Source organism: Haliotis rubra, unplaced genomic scaffold (genome assembly GCF_003918875.1).
Source record: "Haliotis rubra isolate DU_JTF1 unplaced genomic scaffold, ASM391887v1 Scf401, whole genome shotgun sequence".
In the NCBI taxonomy this organism is placed as follows: domain Eukaryota; kingdom Metazoa; phylum Mollusca; class Gastropoda; order Lepetellida; family Haliotidae; genus Haliotis; species Haliotis rubra.
Genome location: NW_025767082.1, coordinates 731,660 through 752,598, shown reverse-complemented (window position 1 = coordinate 752,598; position 20,939 = coordinate 731,660). Strand labels below are relative to the sequence as shown.

General features: G+C 41.1%; 1 protein-coding gene across 1 annotated transcript in view; it reads right to left on the bottom strand.

Annotated features, from left to right (window-relative positions):
• LOC124287585 (vacuolar protein sorting-associated protein 13A-like) overlaps window positions 1-20,939 on the bottom strand; it is an 82,514-nt gene that overhangs the window by 49,002 nt on the left and 12,573 nt on the right. The window contains exons 4-5 of the mRNA XM_046724072.1: window positions 8,664-8,706; window positions 1,178-1,369 (exon numbers count right to left, since the gene is read on the bottom strand). Of these exons, the coding sequence (XP_046580028.1) occupies window positions 1,178-1,369; window positions 8,664-8,706 (235 nt within the window). The remainder of the gene's footprint in view (window positions 1-1,177; window positions 1,370-8,663; window positions 8,707-20,939) is intronic.

The following is a 20,939-nucleotide window of genomic DNA, read 5'->3' as shown; positions in this document are numbered from 1 at the left end:
ACATTTATAAATGTGTTATTAGTTTGTACTTCACTTTTAAAAAAAGGTAACATTTTAAAAAAAAATCCTACCTACCCAGCCTAAATTTCAAAGAGATGTAATCGGAACCACATTTTTTTATTTGGCCTAAGGCACCTTGGCAAACTTGCTACGAGACTTCGCTTCTATATATTCCATCTGTGTATATTTGATTCTAGTGACTACTTTACGAATTGAATTAAAAAAAGGACCCGGTCCAAATCACTGAATGCTTGAAAGAACCATTACAGCCTCATGAAAAATAACAGCAAATGTATGAAACAGGACTTAAAAAAATGTGTATTACTGAATAAGTATATAGGACATGGCGCTTCGGAGTATATTCTTACGTTGTGTTCCTCAAATAAAGAAGTTGACATCAATAAATTCTCGCTTTTATGTGTATCATTTTTAAATGTCGTTCAAAGACAATATAGGATACACAACACAAGGAGTTAGGTCCGGAGGTTACTCAGTAGGACCCATATACCATACAGCTACCCACCTGAGGGTACTCAGTAGGACCCATGTACCATACAGCTTCCCACCTGAGGTTACTCAGTAGGACCCATGTACCATACAGCTACCCACCTGAGGGTACTCAGTAGGTCCCATGTACCTACCATACAGCTACCCCACCTGAGGTTACTCAGTAGGTCCCATGTACCTACCATACAGCTCCCCACCTGAGGTTACTCAGTAGGACCCATGTACCTACCATACAGATATGGCTGAAATATTGCCAAGGTGACGTTAAATTCTAACTCTCACCTACCATACAGCTACTCACCTGAGGTTACCACACAATATACTAAAGACAAAATGTCTCTCTGACTATCAGGCATTCCTTCATACTGTCATATTGTGTCATATGTGTACCTAAACCCTTTCCCCATGGCTCCAGTCACACAACTTCAAATCAGACATTCTGTACCCAACCTCGGAGACCTTCAGCAGGTACCGCGGTAGGGTTGGGTAAAAGGCAGCTGCGTGCCCAGTAGTCAATTTGGAATCATTCCCCAGTAATAAGGTTCAATAACAATGTGTTTGACAGTCCTGTAAGCATGAACATCCTGGGTGAGACAAGACAATAATAAACGACTCTTAACATGACCCCAGTGCATTTAACTTCAGCAGCTGTAGAGAAAAACTTTCTTACCGACTTCATCAAGAGCAGATTTCTCCAGAGCTTCGAGCTTTTGACGCTTGATGGCATTCTGCAGAAGGCGTTCCCGGGCAGGGTCATACTGTCGGTCAGCGACGGGTCCAGCAAGGATGTACACATCTTCCAGAAATAGGTGGATGTTGGAAGAAAACAGACTCGTCCAGGGGATGTCTAGCTTCAGGTGACCTACAGCAGAATACCAACATTAACTTCCAAACTTTCAATAAGGTGAGCTAAAATGAGGAATGTCTAGCTTCAGGTGACCTACAGCAGAATACCAACATTAACTTCCAAACATTCAATAAGGTGAGCTAAAATGAGGAATGTCTAGCTTCAGGTGACCTACAGCAGAATACCAACATTAACTTCCAAACTTTCAATAAGGTGAGCTAAAATGAGGAATGTCTAGCTTCAGGTGACCTACAGCAGAATACCAACATTAACTTCCAAACTTTCAATAAGGTGAGCTAAAATGAGGAATGTCTAGCTTCAGGTGACCTACAGCAGAATACCAACATAAACTTCCAAACCTTCAATAAGGTGAGCTAAAATGAGGAATGTCTAGCTTCAGGTGACCTACAGCAGAATACCAACATTAACTTCCAAACTTTCAATAAGGTGAGCTAAAATGAGGAATGTCTAGCTTCAGGTGACCTACAGCAGAACACCAACATTAACTTCCAAACTTTCAATAAGGTGAGCTAAAAACGAGGGATGTTTATCTTCAGGTGACATAGAGCAAAACCAACAAAAACTTCTGAACTTTCAATAAGGTGAGCTAAAAACGAGGGATTTCTAACTTTCGGTGACTTAAACCAGAATACCAATATAACGTTCAATAAAGTAACCTACTGTCATTCTGCAGAAGGGGAAGCTTTCTGAGTCAAGTTGTTGTCCGAGATCAAGCAAAGGTCAGTTTGGTTTTGTATCAATGAAACTTAAACTTTAATAGCCACTAGACTACAAGATAATTACACATATGTGTACAAACATTTTAACATTAACAAGAAAACATAGACTGCAATATATACTTTTTGCTGTTATGAGCACTTGTAAGAGTCATGTAGAGATGTCTTGAAGTTGGTAAGGGGGTGCTTATTGGAGCAAGTTCAAAATATGGTGTGGCAAATGCTTCTAGACCATATTGCAAAATATATTACATCATGATAATTTTTCTTCCATTGCTTAATGTCCTTAAAGTCTTATTAAACTTAGGAAATAATCATTAAATACATTGCAAGAAGAGTATCCTTTCACTTTATTTTCACACTCATTTAATTCAGTCAAACAGGCAAGAAAAGAGAATGATCTTGTAAGTCAGGTTAAGCATGTGAAGGAACATCATTTATTCAGCATTAGCAGGTGCTTGTATTCTGTGGCAAACAAGTGTGTAAGTGTCAGATAAAGATTTCTCTGACAGAATGTCGAAAGGAACGCTAAGCCCCCTCAAAAGGTGAGACAGCACTATTATCCTATACACATGACACTTTGGAACACTGATACCTTGACAACAAAACACATCCCAGGTGCTGAACCTCCGCTGAATAAAAACACAGTGATTTATTGATCTTCTTTCAACTGTTTCCATTTACGGATTATTCTTTATTGCCTGAACGGCTCCCCTTCGGTATCAGGGGTGACAGAGCTTCTAAAGGCCACTAAACACATCAGTGTCACCAAGTGATCAAAAAATGGTCCTCTCATTCACAATCATCAACCCCTGATGATTACATATTGATATTTGACGTCAAATACATCTATTAATTACTTTTTTTGTGATCTGTTTCATTGATTTACACCTAGTTTCCATCAAACAGCCAATCTGTGGTGATGGTGACTGCTGGCTATTATGACATGGACATGGGGGCTATAGACGCAACTTTGCTATGTACAGGCTTTAGCTACAATCTTTGGAGTGGTTGGTGGTCCCAAGCAGGGAATAATAGCCTACATATTTAACATCTGCAACACGATGAGAGCAGTTGTTATATTTTTCAATTTTTGCAATATTTGTCAAACTGCCACAATAATCAAATTAAGTTGTGATAATCAAGCACAACATATGAAGCACAACATCCCAGTACAGTTTTGAATCTCATTTGGTATGTTTGGAAATGAACTTAAACATTACACACAATATTTTTAATTTCAAGTGAAAGTTGATACTTCGTTTGCACTGGCAAGCATTTGTTTCCAAAAAGAATTGTCAAAATCCTTCCCCCACTCCATCCTACCCCAGTAAAATCCCTACCGCACGCCCACCTCCATCCTACCCTAGTCACATACCTACCCCAACCCACTCCCACCTACCCCAGTCACATCCCTACCCCAACCCACTCCCACCTCCATCCTACCCCAGTAACATCCCTACCCCAACGCACTCCCAACACCATCATACCCCAGTAACATCCCTACCCCAACCCACTCCCACCTTCATCCTATCCCTGTCACATCCCTACCCCAACCAACGCCCACCTTCATCCTATTCCAGTCACATCCCTACCCCAACCCACACCCACCTTCATCCTACCCCAACCCACGCCCAACACCATCATACCCCAGTAACATCCCTACCCCAACCAATGCCCACCTCCATCCTATCCCAGTCACATCCCTACTCCCCAACCCACTCCCCACCTTCATCCTATCCCCTGTCACATCCCTACCCCCAACCAACACTCCACCTTTTCATCCTATCCCCCAGTAACATCCCTACCCTAAACCACTTCCACCTTTCATCCTATCCTAGTCACATCCCTACCCCAACCCACACCCACCTTCTCTCATCCTATTCCAGTCACATCCCTACTCCCAACCCACACCCACCTTTCATCCTACCCCAACCCACGCACAACACCATCATACCCCAGTAACATCCCTACCCCAACCCACTCCCACCTTCATCCTATCCCAGTCACATCCCTACCCCAACCCACACCCACCTCGATCCTATCCCAGTCACATCCCTACCCCAACCCACACCCACTCTTCATCCTACCCCCAGTAACATCCCTACTCCCAACCAACACCAACCGGCCATCCTACCCCAGTAACATCCCTACCCCAACCCACTCCCACCTTCTTTCATCCTATCCCAGTAACATCCCTACTCCCAACCAACTTCCACCTCCCATCCTATCCCAGTCACATCCCTACCCCAACCCACTCCCACCTTCATCTTATCCCTGTCACATCCCTACCCCAACCAACTCCCACCTTCATCCTATCCCAGTAACATCCCTACCCCAAACCCACCTTCATCCTATCCCAGTCACATCCCTACCCCAACCCACACCCACCTTCATCCTATTCCAGTCACATCCCTACCCCAACCCACACCCACCTTCATCCTACCCCAACCCACCAACACCATCATACCCCCAGTAACATCCCTACCCCAACCCTGCTCCCACCTTTCATCCTATCCCAGTCACATCCCTACCCCCAACCCACCCCACCTACCTCCATCCTATCCCAGTCACATCCCTACCCCAACCCACACCCACCTTCATCCTACCCCAGTAACATCCCTACCCCAACCAACACCAACCTTCATCCTACCCCAGTAACATCCCAACTACCCCAACCCACTCCCACCTTCATCCTATCCCAGTCACATCCCTACCCCAACCCACGGTCCAACTCCATCCTACCCGAGTCACATCCCTACCCCAACCCACACCCACCTTCATCCTACCCCAGTCACATCCCTACCCCAACCCACTCCCACCTTCATCCTATCCCAGTCACATCCCTACCCCAACCCACGGTCCAACTCCATCCTACCCGAGTCACATCCCTACCCCAACCCACACCCATCTTCATCCTACCTCAGTCACATCCCTATCCCAACCTACTCCCACCTCCATTCATGCCCCAACCTACTCTCATTCCAATCCATCCCTTCCATCTCCCCATAAATGCTCCCCTCCACCCCACAACGTACATCATCACTCATCCATCCCCAGTCACCACTCGCATCTATCTCTATCCCCATCCATCACTTTCCTACTCCCACCCCATCCATGATTTTCCCACTCCACTCATGTTTCTATCCATCCCCACACAACTCAAATCCCCAACCCGATCCTATCCCAACCATCCCTACTCCCCATTCCATTCACATCCCTACCCCTCATTCCATTCACATCCCTTCCCCCCATCCACTCACATCCCTTCCCCCATCCACTCATCCCTTCCCCCCATCCACTCACATCCCTACCCCCCATCCACTCACATCCCTTCCCCCATCCACTCACATCCCTTCCTCCATCCACTCACATCTCTATCCACTCACATCCCTACCCCCGATTCCACTCACATCCCTACCCCCCATCCACTCACAACCCTACCCTCCATTCCACTCACATCCCCACCCTCCATTCCACATCCCACCCTGCTATAGACACAGTAATGATCTGGTGCCTGTATTACACTGGGGCCTTGACACACTGACTAGGACACAGCACCATTGTATTGAGGAAACAAGGCAGAGATAATGCAACTCCGCCCACATAGTTAATACTTTCTTAGGTTGAAAGCTGAAGCTTAAGTGTCATTTCAATGTTTGGCATTTACAGTGAAACAATTAAATACTTTATCTCCACAATGGCTTCCTGTTATCTACTTCTCTTTTGGACCTTTCACACAAAATGGGCTCAAACAAAATTGATTTTACTAGAAGATGGTTGATTGCTGCAAGCTACTTCCAGCAGGGGAACACATTTATTGAATGTTTCACCCAAACATGGACTGGAGTTGTTTTCCGGTATGCAGTTCGATGCAGCTCAATGTGACCTTTGTGATTACAGCAAGCATTATTCTGTCTTTATGAATCGATACATAAGTTTGTAATCCTGCCTGCAAATTTACTGTGGCCATGCTGTAGCCATGTTTCTTGAAAACATCCAACTATCTCTATAGGAATATCTGACCATGGTTGAAGTGCTTCAGGAAGAGGTATCCCCTGCCGGACAAAGGTAACAGCATCTGTACTGAAGCCTACATCGAAAGCCTTAAGAAGTTGACATGCCTGTATCAACTCTGTCATTGCTGTTTAAGCCAAGTCCAAGGATGTATTCTGACTGGCAAGAACTGCTACTTCAGAATCCTTATCCTATTACAACAAACTAAGAAACAGTGATCCTGTTAATTGAAACAGTACCATTTGAAGTAGAATAATCCACATTAACCAATTTCCAGATTAAAGACTCACTCCCAGTGTCCTTTACACATGTAACTGATGTATGTTCCCAGTAGCAGCTGTAAGAGGGGTTGCCAGTAGCTTCTACTGCAGCCCAGAGGTGCTACTGCTTCTACTGCTCCCTAGAGTAGCTACTACTTCTACTGCTGCCTAGAACTGCTACTGCTTCTACTGCTGCCTAGAACTGCTACTGCTTCTACTGCTGCCTAGAACTGCTGCTGCTTCTACTTCAGCCTAGAACTGCTACAGCTTCTACTTCAGCCTAGAACTGCTACTGCTTCTACTGCTGCAGAGTTGCTACTGCTGCCTAGAACTGCTGCTGCTTCTACTTCAGCCTAGAACTGCTACAGCTTCTACTTCAGCCTAGAACTGCTACAGCTTCTACTTCAGCCTAGAACTGCTACTGCTTCTACTTCAGCCTAGAACTGCTACTACTTCTACTGCTTCCTAGAACTGCTACTGCTTCTACTTCAGCCTAGAACTGCTACTGCTTCTACTTCAGCCTAGAACTGCTACTGCTTCTACTTCAGCCTAGAACTGCTACTGCTTTTACTGCTGCAGAGTTGCTACTGCTTCTACTTCAGCCTAGAACTGCTACAGCTTCTACTTCAGCCTAGAACTGCTACTGCTTCTACTTCAGCCTAGAACTGCTACAGCTTCTACTTCAGCCTAGAACTGCTACTGCTTCTACTGCTGCAGAGTTGCTACTGCTTCTACTTCAGCCTAGAACTGCTACTACTTCTACTTCAGCCTAGAACTGCTACTGCTTCTACTTCAGCCTAGAACTGCTACAGCTTCTACTTCAGCCTAGAACTGCTACTGCTTCTACTTCAGCCTAGAACTGCTACAGCTTCTACTTCAGCCTAGAACTGCTACTGCTTCTACTTCAGCCTAGAACTGCTACAGCTTCTACTTCAGCCTAGAACTGCTGCTGCTTCTACTTCAGCCTAGAACTGCTGCTGCTTCTACTTCAGCCTAGAACTGCTACAGCTTCTACTTCAGCCTAGAACTGCTACTGCTTCTACTGCTGCAGAGTTGCTACTGCTTCTACTTCAGCCTAGAACTGCTACTACTTCTACTGCTTCCTAAAACTGCTACTGCTTCTACTTCAGCCTAGAACTGCTACTGCTTCTACTTCAGCCTAGAACTGCTACTGTTTCTACTTCAGCCTAGAACTGCTACTGCTTTTACTGCTGCAGAGTTGCTACTGCTTCTACTTCAGCCTAGAACTGCTACAGCTTCTACTTCAGCCTAGAACTGCTACTGCTTCTACTTCAGCCTAGAACTGCTACAGCTTCTACTTCAGCCTAGAACTGCTACTGCTTCTACTGCTGCAGAGTTGCTACTGCTTCTACTTCAGCCTAGAACTGCTACTACTTCTACTTCAGCCTAGAACTGCTACTGCTTCTACTTCAGCCTAGAACTGCTACTGCTTCTACTTCAGCCTAGAACTGCTACTGCTTCTACTTCAGCCTAGAACTGCTACTGCTTCTACTTCAGCCTAGAACTGCTACTGCTTCTACTTCAGCCTAGAACTGCTACTGCTTCTATTGCTCCCAAGAGCTGCTACTGCTTCTACTCTGACCAGAGTTGTGACTACTTCTATTGCTGCCCAGAGCTGCTATAACTCAAAGTTGCTACTTGTACTTCTGTTAAAAGTTGCTGTTGCTACTGCTCCTGTTCCCAACAATTGTTGCTGTTGCCCAAAGTTCCCTTTGCAGTTAACACTCCCCAATGTTGCTGCTACTACCATTTCTACTTCCCAATATGGTTACCACAGCTACTACTACAAAAAGTTGTGATTGATCTTGCTGTAACTCATGTTACAGCTACCAAAGTTGCTGTTATGAAATTCTTGCCAAAGGTTAGTATTGCTATTGATCTTAGTGCTACAACCATCATAATATGGGTGTTAAGGCAATCTTAACACAGAGGTTGCTTCGTGATACTGGTTTGACATGGTACTACACAGTGTTGCTGCTAATCACAGCAGCTGCTACTATTGGTATTATCAAATAATGCTGAGTGCTGCTGCTCAAAGACTGCTTTCCCTATATTTGGAAGAACTCTAATACTTCTGATGATGCTACTTTCCAAAGTACAATCATTTTAACCATATCTCATTACTGATTTTCCAGATAGTTCCACAAAGATCAAAGACTTGTGTCTCTCTTAATGACAGGTCATCTGGATTATCTATTGTCTACAAAGTTCATCTGCATGCCAAGATCAATACAGCTGTATGTTTGGAGTGGCCTCTAATGAATGTTCTCTCACCTATGTATCCAGCCTTCACCTCGATCGGCAGGTCCAGCTGGGACTGAAACGAGGAAAAAACACATCAATATCTACACAATGACTGCAGCATCTTTGAACACACACGACACAGGAAGATCATAAGACCATATTGATTCACGGTTCCAGCATTTACACTGATGCATATTCAGCGATATACACCATGATATTAATAAGACACGTAACCAGCGTGAAATAAAAGTCTGTCTAGAGATTAGTTGCATACATGTTGCTATCCCCATGGTACAGGACTGATGCAAGTCATTAGGAAGGTAGTATGACAGAGAATGAAACAAAAATAGACCAGAATGAAGAATGGAAGAAGAAAAACAATGCTGAAGATTATTGATTTTCTCCTGAATTTCAGGACAGCTGGAAGTGTATTGTTCCATGTTATCAGCAGGACATTGCGTATATGCAAAGTTTATTCATCACCACATGGACAGTAAAATGTTGGCTGGTAAATGAACTCAATCAGTATCCCTGTCAGACATGACGCTGATCTTTCCTGAATCAATGCTAGTTAGCGGAGGCTGATATTTGGTCAAGTGATAGACTTCCGGTCTCATTAGATGCATGCTTGAGCCAAAACACTGACACTGTATGATTGTGCATGTGTGAGTCTGTCTGTGGGCGTCTGTCTATCCATGTTCATGAGTCTGCACGCACGCTGGCTCGGAGCTGACCAGTCCTGTTATGAACACCTTTCTGCTGAGCGCTACACTGGGTATCAACCAGCACCATATTTTAATATCTTTTGCTACAATGTAGGTACAGAGTACTGTTTTATTCTTCTTAACATATACCAGTAACGGAAACATGACACGTGTTCATACACTGTATACCTTTTAAATCAAACAAGAAGAAAGTGCCACCAGGTGTACAACAACCACTGAGCAGCCAAAAACCGGGAGTTGGTTTTTACCTCATTATGATCTTCTCGACTCATGGACACAAACATATTACAGTAAAATACCTTTATAACGAACTCCAAGGGACCACTGAAATTAGTTATATTCCTTAGTTCACTATTCACTTTTTTATATGATAATATAAGGTTTATTTGGGACTTTTAAAACAGTTCGCTATAGCCGTCAGTTCATTATATCCGTGTTCGTTATAAAAGTATTCTACTGTAAATGTCTCTCATTAGCGCACCTTGTATTATGGAGAAGTCATGAGAATCTTTTGATTCCGGAAGTAGAATCAGCAAGCACCAGACTCGGGTGATAAACCATGTTATGAAGCTATATTGCCTATGTTATGTTTATTAAATGCAGGTTGAGAATGACCACAGACAGAATTCCTGGGTCAGTATTCAATGCAACAACATCAGAGTGATGTTATTCGTAATGGTGTAAATTGTAATGCTAGCTTGTCCACAAAACCATCTTGTCAATTATTTTAACAGTCATTTCATAACACAGATTTCAAAATTTTAGTTTGGACTAAACAACATCGTCAGTCATTGAATCATTCTAAATGGGTTCAATAATATGACTGAAACAGCATAGATCATGCAGTCATCAGATTTTGCGTTAGTAACGGACAGTCCACATTTTTTTAATTTGCCTGAAACATTTCCAGACTTTGTGTGCCTTGTATCATGAATGTTTGGATAAACTCCCCGAGTGGTGATGTGTCATAAGTAAAGGACCAAACCTTCCATTGTTGCATTCTAGTGGGAATAAAACACAAGTTTTCATTCTGAATAGAGAACATTACTAGGCTAATCCACATCCACCTGAACATTATGAAGAGGATTATAAATTATTATTTCATGCCAGTTCGCTGGTTAGTGCTCAATATGCTCATTATCCACAAATGTCCCTAGCACGAAACCCTTCACATATTAAAACCAAAATATGTGTAATTCATGAGTACATACAAATTTGAAGTCCCAAGACGCACAACAAACCATTCTAATTCCCGTACCAGTGTAATCTATTAATACCTAGTACCTGTTTCGCGAAGGCCTCCGGACTTCTCTGGAATACCTTGTGCACAGGCCATGTATAAACTGATTGAACACTGTGTTAACACAAACCCTGTAAACCTAATGAGAATCGGAATATCTCTGGAGGGGAGTTGTGGTAATGTGGCAGGCTTAATTGGCACGCTACCTCCATCAGATCACACTGTGAATAATGTGCTTAGAAAAAAACATTTTGTCTGAGAGGAAAAAGTATTAAGTTCTAAAGCTAACTTGGCTGACAATGCTATTTCCGCTATCTTAAAGTGTGGTGAGGTAGCCCAGTAGTTACAGAGTATGCTCATACAGTTTGAACCCTGTTTTTGATTCCTGACATGGTTACAATGTATGAAGCCTAGATTTGGTCAGAGTGGTATGTATCATATGTTACAACTGGGATTACAGATTCTAATACTGTTTGGTTGAGTCCCATCTGGGATGTGAACCTGCACTCGCACAAAGTCAGCACGGCATAAATGGAAGTTTGAAAACTGGTAGTCTAAATCTTGTACTTTGTGTGCTTCTCTGGCAAGCATCAATGTACCCAACCGAGTGATATGATTGGACTATTAATATAGTTAATTAAACCATATCATTAAGTTTACAGCATCTGCTGAATATGCAAACACAAGGACTAACATCACTTTGAACAGTGAGTATACACCGGTGCCAAGTTTTCAATGTTTCCTTAGCCAGAATCTTCTGGTCAGGACACCAAAGTCAGTTCTGACTATGGTTGCTTAACCAGTACCAACGTGATACTGAAACTCAGTTGATAATCGTATCCCTTAGTTTCTATTTCAACAACATTCTTCCATTAACACAAGTGGAGTATCCAGATTGGACGGGTGCAACACATAAACAAACTTCCTACCAGCTGTTAAACAAGCATGTTTGTATCTGACAGTTAAAGGTTAAAAATTTCCCTTTCTTTATTGGTCTCTGAATACATATTTTTATTTTACTTATTTATATTTTTTATTATTAGTCCTCTGTTTCATGGATTGTAATATTTAGGACATAAACGTACTGTGTTTGGAAATTAGATGAATGTTAGACTGAATTGATAGTCTCTAAATTAATCATTTGAAACCTCACGCTACGCGTTCGGCTTCAAATGACTATCAATTCGGTCTAACATTCATCTAATTTCCAAACACAGTATGTTTATCTCCATTCTACCATAACTGATTTAACATCGAACCTCACTCATCCTGCGGAAGACACTGTGTAATCCGGCATGGGACGAGAGGCGAATTGAACTCGTCTGTGAAGGGAGTGGTAGGTGCCGTTCGTACTTTTTTTAACATTGCAACATAACAAATATTCTGTCCAAAGAACACAAACTACTGTTTATTCAATGCAATAATGCAACACCTAAGAGCTTGGTTTCTATAATCATAACTCCACACGACCGAAATGAGCCTATTGTTTTATGTGCCGTGTTACTGTGCTCCCCTGGCCACACTAAAATGGAATCGTCTAACCTACTTATTTTCTTGGAAGTAGACAGTTACGCAACAGTTTGAAATGGCGGATGAGCCAGTGTTTACATTTTGTGAAAGGTTGAAATTCGAAGTGACAGTGGAAAATACTTGACTGACTGTCGAACCTGAACCCTGCAGAATCGAAGAATACATCCTTTTCTGATCGACCTATGACCTGTAACTCATCAAAGACTGTTGATATTTATGACCGGCGAGTGTCGATCATGATTTCACGTACGTGCCTCCACCCTGGCATGCGACGAAAGAGTGACAGTGCTGCTTTGTGTACATGCAACTAACTTGGGATTCCTTGGAACATTGTTCTCATCATTTAGGACTGGATTTTGGCCAAGCTTTTCAAAGTGTACGAACAAAGCAGTGACAGCCGTGCGGGGAAGGTGGCAGAGGGCGGAATTCTTGAGGTTCAATTTTTTGACATTTTGAACGATGCAACGGGACATATTGGAGTATGAGTGGCATACATTTTTGTTTCTCACCTGACCGCTATCTTGCTTGAATTTCCCATTCTAAACGGAAATGAAATATACCATTTACCAGGTAGGTAAATGTTTACGAACGTTTTTCCCCACAAATAGGGATAGATAGGGATGTATTTTTACAAGGTTTTCTGATTTATATGTTAGATATTGTTTGTTTATGTTTGGAGCTGTGCAGTGTAATTGAGTTTGAATATTTTTATAATAGAAGATAATAATTATGATAGTGAGGTTCCCTAATAATTGTGGAGGAGAAATCGTATAATTGTATTTTTCGAGTTTTAATAAATGTTTCATCAGCATTTCCATCACGTCTGTTGTGTTGATATTAGTCATGTTGGTGGCCAAGCTGAAGTAGTGCGGCAGTGTTGTATACGTGCGCAGTGAAGTGCCGTGAAATCAGACGCATTTTCAATCCAAATTGATACCGTCTGATTTTATTGATTGACCAATCAAATTCGAGCATTTCACGTGGCCATGGTAGAATATTCATTTGACTTACACAAGATATCCCATTTTCATATCTTATTTGCAAATTCTCAACACAATAGAGAATAAACATGACAGTTATGAGTAGAATTAGTTCCTAGACGGACAGGCAAATGAGCCAGCTCCTGTCTGGAGTGTGTATTAATGCACAGTTTGATGCTTCATTCCCTGTGAAAGTGCCAACATTGTAATACCACTGTACTGTGCTGCCCTGCATCATTACAGATATCGGTTTCACTCTCCACCATCAACATGGCCAGCTTATGTACAGCCAACATGGCAGGGCAGGTCGCATGAAAGACACAAAATTGTAAAATACAAGAAGGCTGTTAATATGAATACTTTGAGTTCTACATGGTTTAATCACATTTTCAAATCCCAAGTTCTTTGATGGAATGGGAATTTAAACTGTATCAGCAAATCACCTGCCAACAACACAACAATAAGTCAGTACGAAGAAATTTTGAAGAGCCCTGAAATAAGCCTGACATTATATACATCTAAGTTTACTTCAGTTGGCTACTCAGTGGTGTTTAAGATGTCCAACAGCCTATTACATTATTTTGTACTTATATTTTATGATGTTTATATCAAAAGTTATAGAAAAGACATTTTCAACCTTCTGGACTCTAATCATGTAAAGTTGTAAATGTCCAGATATAATGACTAACACAAACTAGTAATTGATTGGTACTTGCAAAACATCTTGTAGCACTCAAACAAAAGCAGAGCCAGCTGCCCCCCATAGATCATTTTTTTTTAATTATTTTAATTTTTAAATAAAAAATACCAACAAATTACTGACTGAAGGCCAAAGTTTACTAACGACTGCTTGAGACCCTCATTTATACCAGGACCCATATATAACATGTCTATCAGAGCAATACTGCTGACTCTGTAGTCCATTCCTCTGTAAACATCTTCACACTTATACATAATCACTAAATTTTCCAGAACTGTCAGAGAAAACGGACATTCTACCATGATTATATCTCAGCTAAATAAAATGTATGAATTTTAACACTGCTGCTTATGATCTGTGCCGCAAAAGGAAAGCATGGCGTTATTGATCCTAACAGTCTGTTCATGCCTTGCTCGCGGTAATCACCAGGCCATAATTCTCATATCAATCTGGTTTGATTGAACCGATACTCATGTCCGAACTACCAGGCACATTATGGTTAAACCAATACATATAAAGTCCCATTCAGGACTAACTTGTGATACACTTCAAACCTGAACCATTAACTGCACGTAATTGATGTACTCCTGGCAAGTTGCAGGTCTACCAGGAATCAGGCATGACCTTGTCTGTGCTTAGGGCAAGGATGGTGGACCTTGTCTATGGTTAGGGGTAAGGATGGTTGATAGCTTATGGTTCCCACTGATATTCAATGTCAACATTGAAGGAGTACTTAGGCGCCTTTCATTTGAATTGTCATGAATGACCTTATTAGGAGCAATACTTTGTTACGTAGTGAGCAATTAAGACTAACACTGTCTATATACTTATTTTACCCTACACTGACATAAGCACACCTCACACGACATCTTTTATTTCTACACTACCGGCCAAAACAATATGACCATGATGCCATAACACTTTTTGGTGAACATAGAATATATTCTAGTCTGCTGAAAAACTTACTTTCAAGCTTGCACTTCCAGCCACAACATTCTAAAATGGTAATTTGAACTTTCTACTGCAATACTTGAGTATGAGTCTCATATGTGTAACTACTTCCTGCTTAGATGCCTGCAGGTTACTAGCACATGTCTCCCATCTTGCCCTGTCCTCAGCCACAGTCTTTCCCGAGTTTGGCCACATCCACACTGATATGGCAACGAAAGTATGCTGTTTGTTGCCACTTAACCCCTGTCCCCACAACATTCCTGTAAAGTTGTTGGTAGGTCCTGAGTGTGATCACATACAATGGGGGTATAAATACTGGCTGAGCATGTCAGTCACTCAGACAGCGCACAGTGAGTGAGTGAGTGAGTGAGTGAGTGAGTGAGTGAGTGAGTGAGTGAGTGAGTGAGTGAGTGAGTGAGTGAGTGAGTGAGTGAGTGAGTGAGTGAGTGAGTGAGTGAGTGAGTGAGTGAGTGAGTGAGTGAGGAGTGAGTGAGTGAGTGAGTGAGTGAGTGAGTGAGTGAGTGAGTGAGTGAGTGAGTGAGTGAGTGAGTGAGTGAGTGAGTGAGTGAGTGAGTGAGTGAGTGAGTGAGTGAGTGAGTGAGTGAGTGAGTGAGTGAGTGAGTGTAGTTTTACGCCACTTTTTGCAATATTCCAGCAATATCATGGCGGGGAACAACAGAAATGGGCTTCACATATTGTACATATGTGGGGAATCGAACTCAGGTCTTCGTCGTGATGAACCAGCGCTTTAACCACTAGGCTACCCCACTGCCCCTCACCTTTGATTAGAGAGAATGAGTGAGTGAGTTAAAATTTTACGTCACATCTGCAACACAATTGGAGAGAGAAAGGAGAAAAAATAGGAGGTGACAGTGGCACAGAGGAGGGTTGAGATGCAACACTATGACGTGATGACTGAACTATGTGAAGAGGTTACACCATGTTCTGTGAACTGAGAGTTCCTTGTCAGATTTTGGACAAGAATCACCAAACAAGATACATGGTTTAGGAAGGATCAGGAACCTGAACTGTGCCACCTAACATCTCGAGACAAGCACACCAGATGCATGTTCTTCCTAGTTGCTGACAGCTCTACTTGCTAGTATGAGAAGTCTGCCAAGCAATCACAGATGAGTATGCTGAGGAGACCATCAGTACTGACCCCTAAAGAATGAAGGGAGCTTGCTGAACAATTTGCTCATTGATGGAACTTTGCTCGTGCATGTGGAGCTTTTGATAGAAAGCAGGGAGCCTTTAAGTGCCAAAAGAGCAGGGCTTCTTTTCCATTGTCCCCATGCACTGGTCAATGCTGACTACAAATTCATCTGGGTGGATGAAGGCGCCCAGTGTCTGATTAACACCAATGAAGACTTGAAGGAAACCCTTGAAGATGTTAACATTCCTGCAGCCTGTTCCAAATGGGGGCAAAGTCATCTTATACTTCACTGTCTGTATGAGATATTTATATCTCGTTTTGGTGATGCTGTGTTTCTGGGATAGTCTGCTTGGGATCAGCTGGAACGTAGGACTAATGTACTAAGTATGTCTTGAAACGGATATAGGTGCGACAAAAGGCATGGTCTACGGTTGGTGTAAGGAATGCACATTTGTACTGAGTTGATGATCTGGGAACGCACAGATGCAACATACATGTACTGTAGTCCACTTTACAGACCTTTCAGGCTAAACATCCAAACCATGTTTTAATTAATTTTTTTCAACACTGACAACATGCAAAGATCTACCTGATAGATCATGACTGTGTGATAGGCACTTTTAATAAGAATGTCAAATGCACTTCAAATGACACCTTCAACATCAATTTCAGCCAATCACATACTGGAATTCATTCCAAACTGGATTTCACAGCTCTACTATAGGGATGATATTGTTCAATTTCCCTATTTACATATTTTCGTGCATGTTTGTTTACTGCTGCATGTCTACTGTTTAATACAGAGACTCACAAACTGGTGACTGATGTTAACAGCAACAACCAACTTAATCTGGTAACAAAGAAAATAAATCCACCAAAACACCAAGCCTGACCACAAGAACCATTTTGTCACCTTTCATATTATCAAGATTTGGGCTATGACAATGACAGTGAGCATGCATTTGAACCTTTAAACATCAGCAACAAATATCTAAAAAACATATAAAAATGTATGATATCCCCATGTGGAATTTGATCTAACAACAAATATATAACAGGGTTCGAAATACCCCATATACTAGTGTGCCATGGCACGGTAAATACAGAAATTGCACGGCTAAAAAATGTTCTCAGTGCCCTTTTGACACGCCTATTTTTTAAGAGACATAACTTACATTTAGTCATTTAATCCCCAAAACAATTATTTTTTTCCAAATTGAATAATACCATACATATTTGAATGCTCATAAATCCATTTATTTAACAATAAATTTCAAATGATCATCATCATTGTCATTTATTCTAAAAACGTGGGCATACTTGATTTCAGAAAGGCACACCTAAAATATTTGTCTGGTGCCCTACTTAGAAAAAAAAGTATTTCTATCCCTGTATAACATGTCATATATCTATCAAAAGTAGGTCATGCTGACCTATTACTGTGTTCATATAAAACTGTCATCACTTGTCCTTGATGCATATTCAAATATTTCAATGACATGATCCATAAGATAAAATAATATCTGAGGAAAAGTCCTTTTGTGATAAGTGCAAAACATACTTTAGAAATGACCTTCACTGTGACCTTGACCTTATATGTAGGTCACTCATGACATTTTCAGCTTGCAGCCCCACCCCAAAGAGGCCACACACGAAATGACAGTTTTCAAGAACTTTTTTTCATTTCCGATCTTGAGGATGACATTAACCTATAACATGACCGATCAATTTCTAACAGGAGAAGTCTTGGAAGAAATAAGGAAATAAACTTAGCATGATATCTCTGAGACATTCAAGCACCATGTGATTTAAAAGACAAAATGATGCAGCCGGGAAGATAATTTCTGATAAAACCTGAAATAGGTTTCCAAATAATACTTAGATTCACTTAGATACCATAAACATTATTCCAGGTTGCTAAAATAATGCCATATAACTGTATTTCTATTGACACTCTCAGGAAAACTGGAACACTCCATACTTATGGTGTTGTCCCATGCATTATTAACCATGACACTGAAGCTGTGTAGCTGTGGTAATGACTATATTATTGAACAAGATACAAGTAATTACCTCCAGGGACCTCCGCTACGGGCTACCAATTGTCATTATGACATGAATATAGACCTGTCACTGTCCTAATAAACTGTCCAGTAAACCAGTATGTGCCTTCAAGAAGCACTGAATGTCGGTTTCTGAATCAATAACAGTTTATTTTGAGAAAAGGAGCAAATACCTCGAACTGGCTGAGCACCAATGGAATATTCAGCATGTTCAACAAAAGACCACAGTGTACTGTAATGCTTGGACATAGCCAGGGATATTTACTGTTTTAAAATTATAATATTATTCCACTTTTGTTAAACCAATAAAACATGAAGTCATTGTATAAAGCTTTTCTAGAGAGGTCATGTCAGTACAAGTGTATGGAACATTTATGCAAATCAGACATATTGGATGTGGGAGCTAGGAAGGCCAGAATCTAGTTTGTCCTGATCATGCCTCTCGTTCCGTCAGCACCATACCTGGGCTCATGGGTTTCACCAAACAGTTAAAACATCCAAGAACAAGACACAGGAACTGAGAAAAGAAAATTTGGCAACAATCTTACTTCAGTGCACGTGATTAGACACAATTTTTGAGTGCCTGTGTTTGATAAATATGTTATGAAGTAGATATATGATATAGAATTTGGCATACATTTTAAATACCCTCTTCGATAAATTCACATCCCTTTTCATGCTTATGTCGCCTTTGTCCATCTTTATCAGCTCTCAACTATGTTACTGAGAATTTAATTTTGAACACTTTGAATATCATCAGCACAGTGAACCTGTGTCATTATTGTTATGAAATGGTTCATTCACACATTCAATCATTCACGTATAAAAGTTGTAATTGAATATAAAATGTACAGATAAAACCTTTCATCCATGATTTTAGAGCAAACAATCAAGAAACTATAGACATCTTCAATCAGAGAAACTCTTAGCTTCTTCCTGATACACACATAATAAATAAGAATCCTTTAAATATTTACCATTAACTCGAATAATTTGAAATAAGCTTTAAATAAGATCAAAGAAACTTTTGCTTGTGTCATTTCACAGATATAATTTAGGTTCTATTCAACTGTAACAAAGTTAGCGATAATAGTGTGGCCAGGTTCTTAAGCAAACAAGCCAAAGACCCGAGGACAATGTCTGTAACCTGTTTCTGGTGTAACCTACCATGATACACAACATAAAACCACACTCACTCAAACCTAGAGATTGTGGGTCATGGTTATCAACAACCCTGGCAAACACAAAACATAAGTTGTAGTGAAATATAAACAAACAGTTCACTATGTCAACCACTATGTGACAAGGCTGTGTGGCACGTTAACACTTTTGATGAACACGTTTACTGAATGCTTTTCTCATGATAAAGAGTAAATACATCTAATACTCTCTTTTATATAGTTATACACTGTGAAAGTTGACTTCATACTTCATCTTTTTACAACTGACTGACTGACTGAGTTTGGTTTTACGACGCTTTTAGCAATATTCCAGCAATATCACGGCGGGGGACACCAGAAATGGGCTTCACTCATAGTACCCATGTGGGGATTCGAACCCGGGTCTTCTGCGTGACGAGCCAACGCTTTAACCACTAGACTACCCCACCGCCCCTTTTTACAACTTTTTAGGGAATGAGTAATGTCTGACATTCCTTTAAACAACGGAACCCACAAGCACGGAATAGTGCTGACAGATCTACAACATAATTTGGCAAAATCGGTTTCGGACGTACATCAATACTTTCCTGGCACACCCAAGGGACACAACTCCGTAAAACAAACTGCACAGTCCAAGATGGCCAGACAACCTGTGTCCCTATGTTATTAGATCTCATCAATGTGTGTGAGGTCAAGTAGATGGAGGTGATATATCAATGTCATGCTGCTCGCAAATGAAGTGAACAGCAAATATTTTGTGCACAATCAATGGGCAGAGTGGAATTTCAAGTACGGGCAGTGTTGTCTGTATTAACTACGATCACCTAAACACAAGCTACAGAGACATCCATCTTCTCTTCACTTGATGTCCGACCATTACAGGCATAAACATGTGCATTAGCGTTGTTATGTAAGTGAAATAACAAGAACATGACGTTAAATCTCCATTTCACTTCACCTCATGAACACCAACCCCAGTGAAGAACCAGAAAGTCCTGGAGTCCGGAGATAACCAAATCTCCCCATGCATGCATTAGTACTATCAACGTTTGGTTTGACTGTAAAACCTAAGATGCATTGCAGGGTTGAGTAAACATACCACCAAGTCCCTGACTCCTTAGTACAATACACATGGCACAGGTGTCATTCATAGCAGATCGATTCTCAAAAACTTCAACTTTTCAGTGGTAAACTGTTGCTTTTAGTCTGGTAATGTTCCAGCAGCTCTAGCCTTTGGTGTCTACATATCACAACGTTTAGGCATTCTCTTTATGTATGAAGATATCTGAGAGCATCTCAAGGCCTTATGACTTGCTCAAAAGTTGCTTGACCAAAAATCCAGTTTTTTAATAAGTGTTTGGTAGACATGAAGAGAGCACTTAAAAATGATGTTTGATGCAAACCCTTTGTACCTATACTGCATGTTCCTGTGTTTGTGGAATGCCTTTACATGTATTTGTGACACATGTGATATCTGTGAATTACTATCACAAACAGCAGTAATAACTAATCATTATCTGTCTGCGCATCAAAGATCTAATCACACATGATGAGGGGCCAATATTTGTTCCAAATTCTGAAGCATATATCATTAAAATTACCAAAGCAGAATGATTAATTTTGACCCAGATCATGTAATGACTACAGTTATAGCTTTGTAGAGCTAACCTGTATTTCACTTATAACAGGACTAATATACAGACAGCAGCTTATGCTTAGTTATTTTTTTCTATTACTGTACTCAACATAATCTCAGAAATTAAATCCTGATTCTGAACTGAAAAGATTATCCCCAAATTGC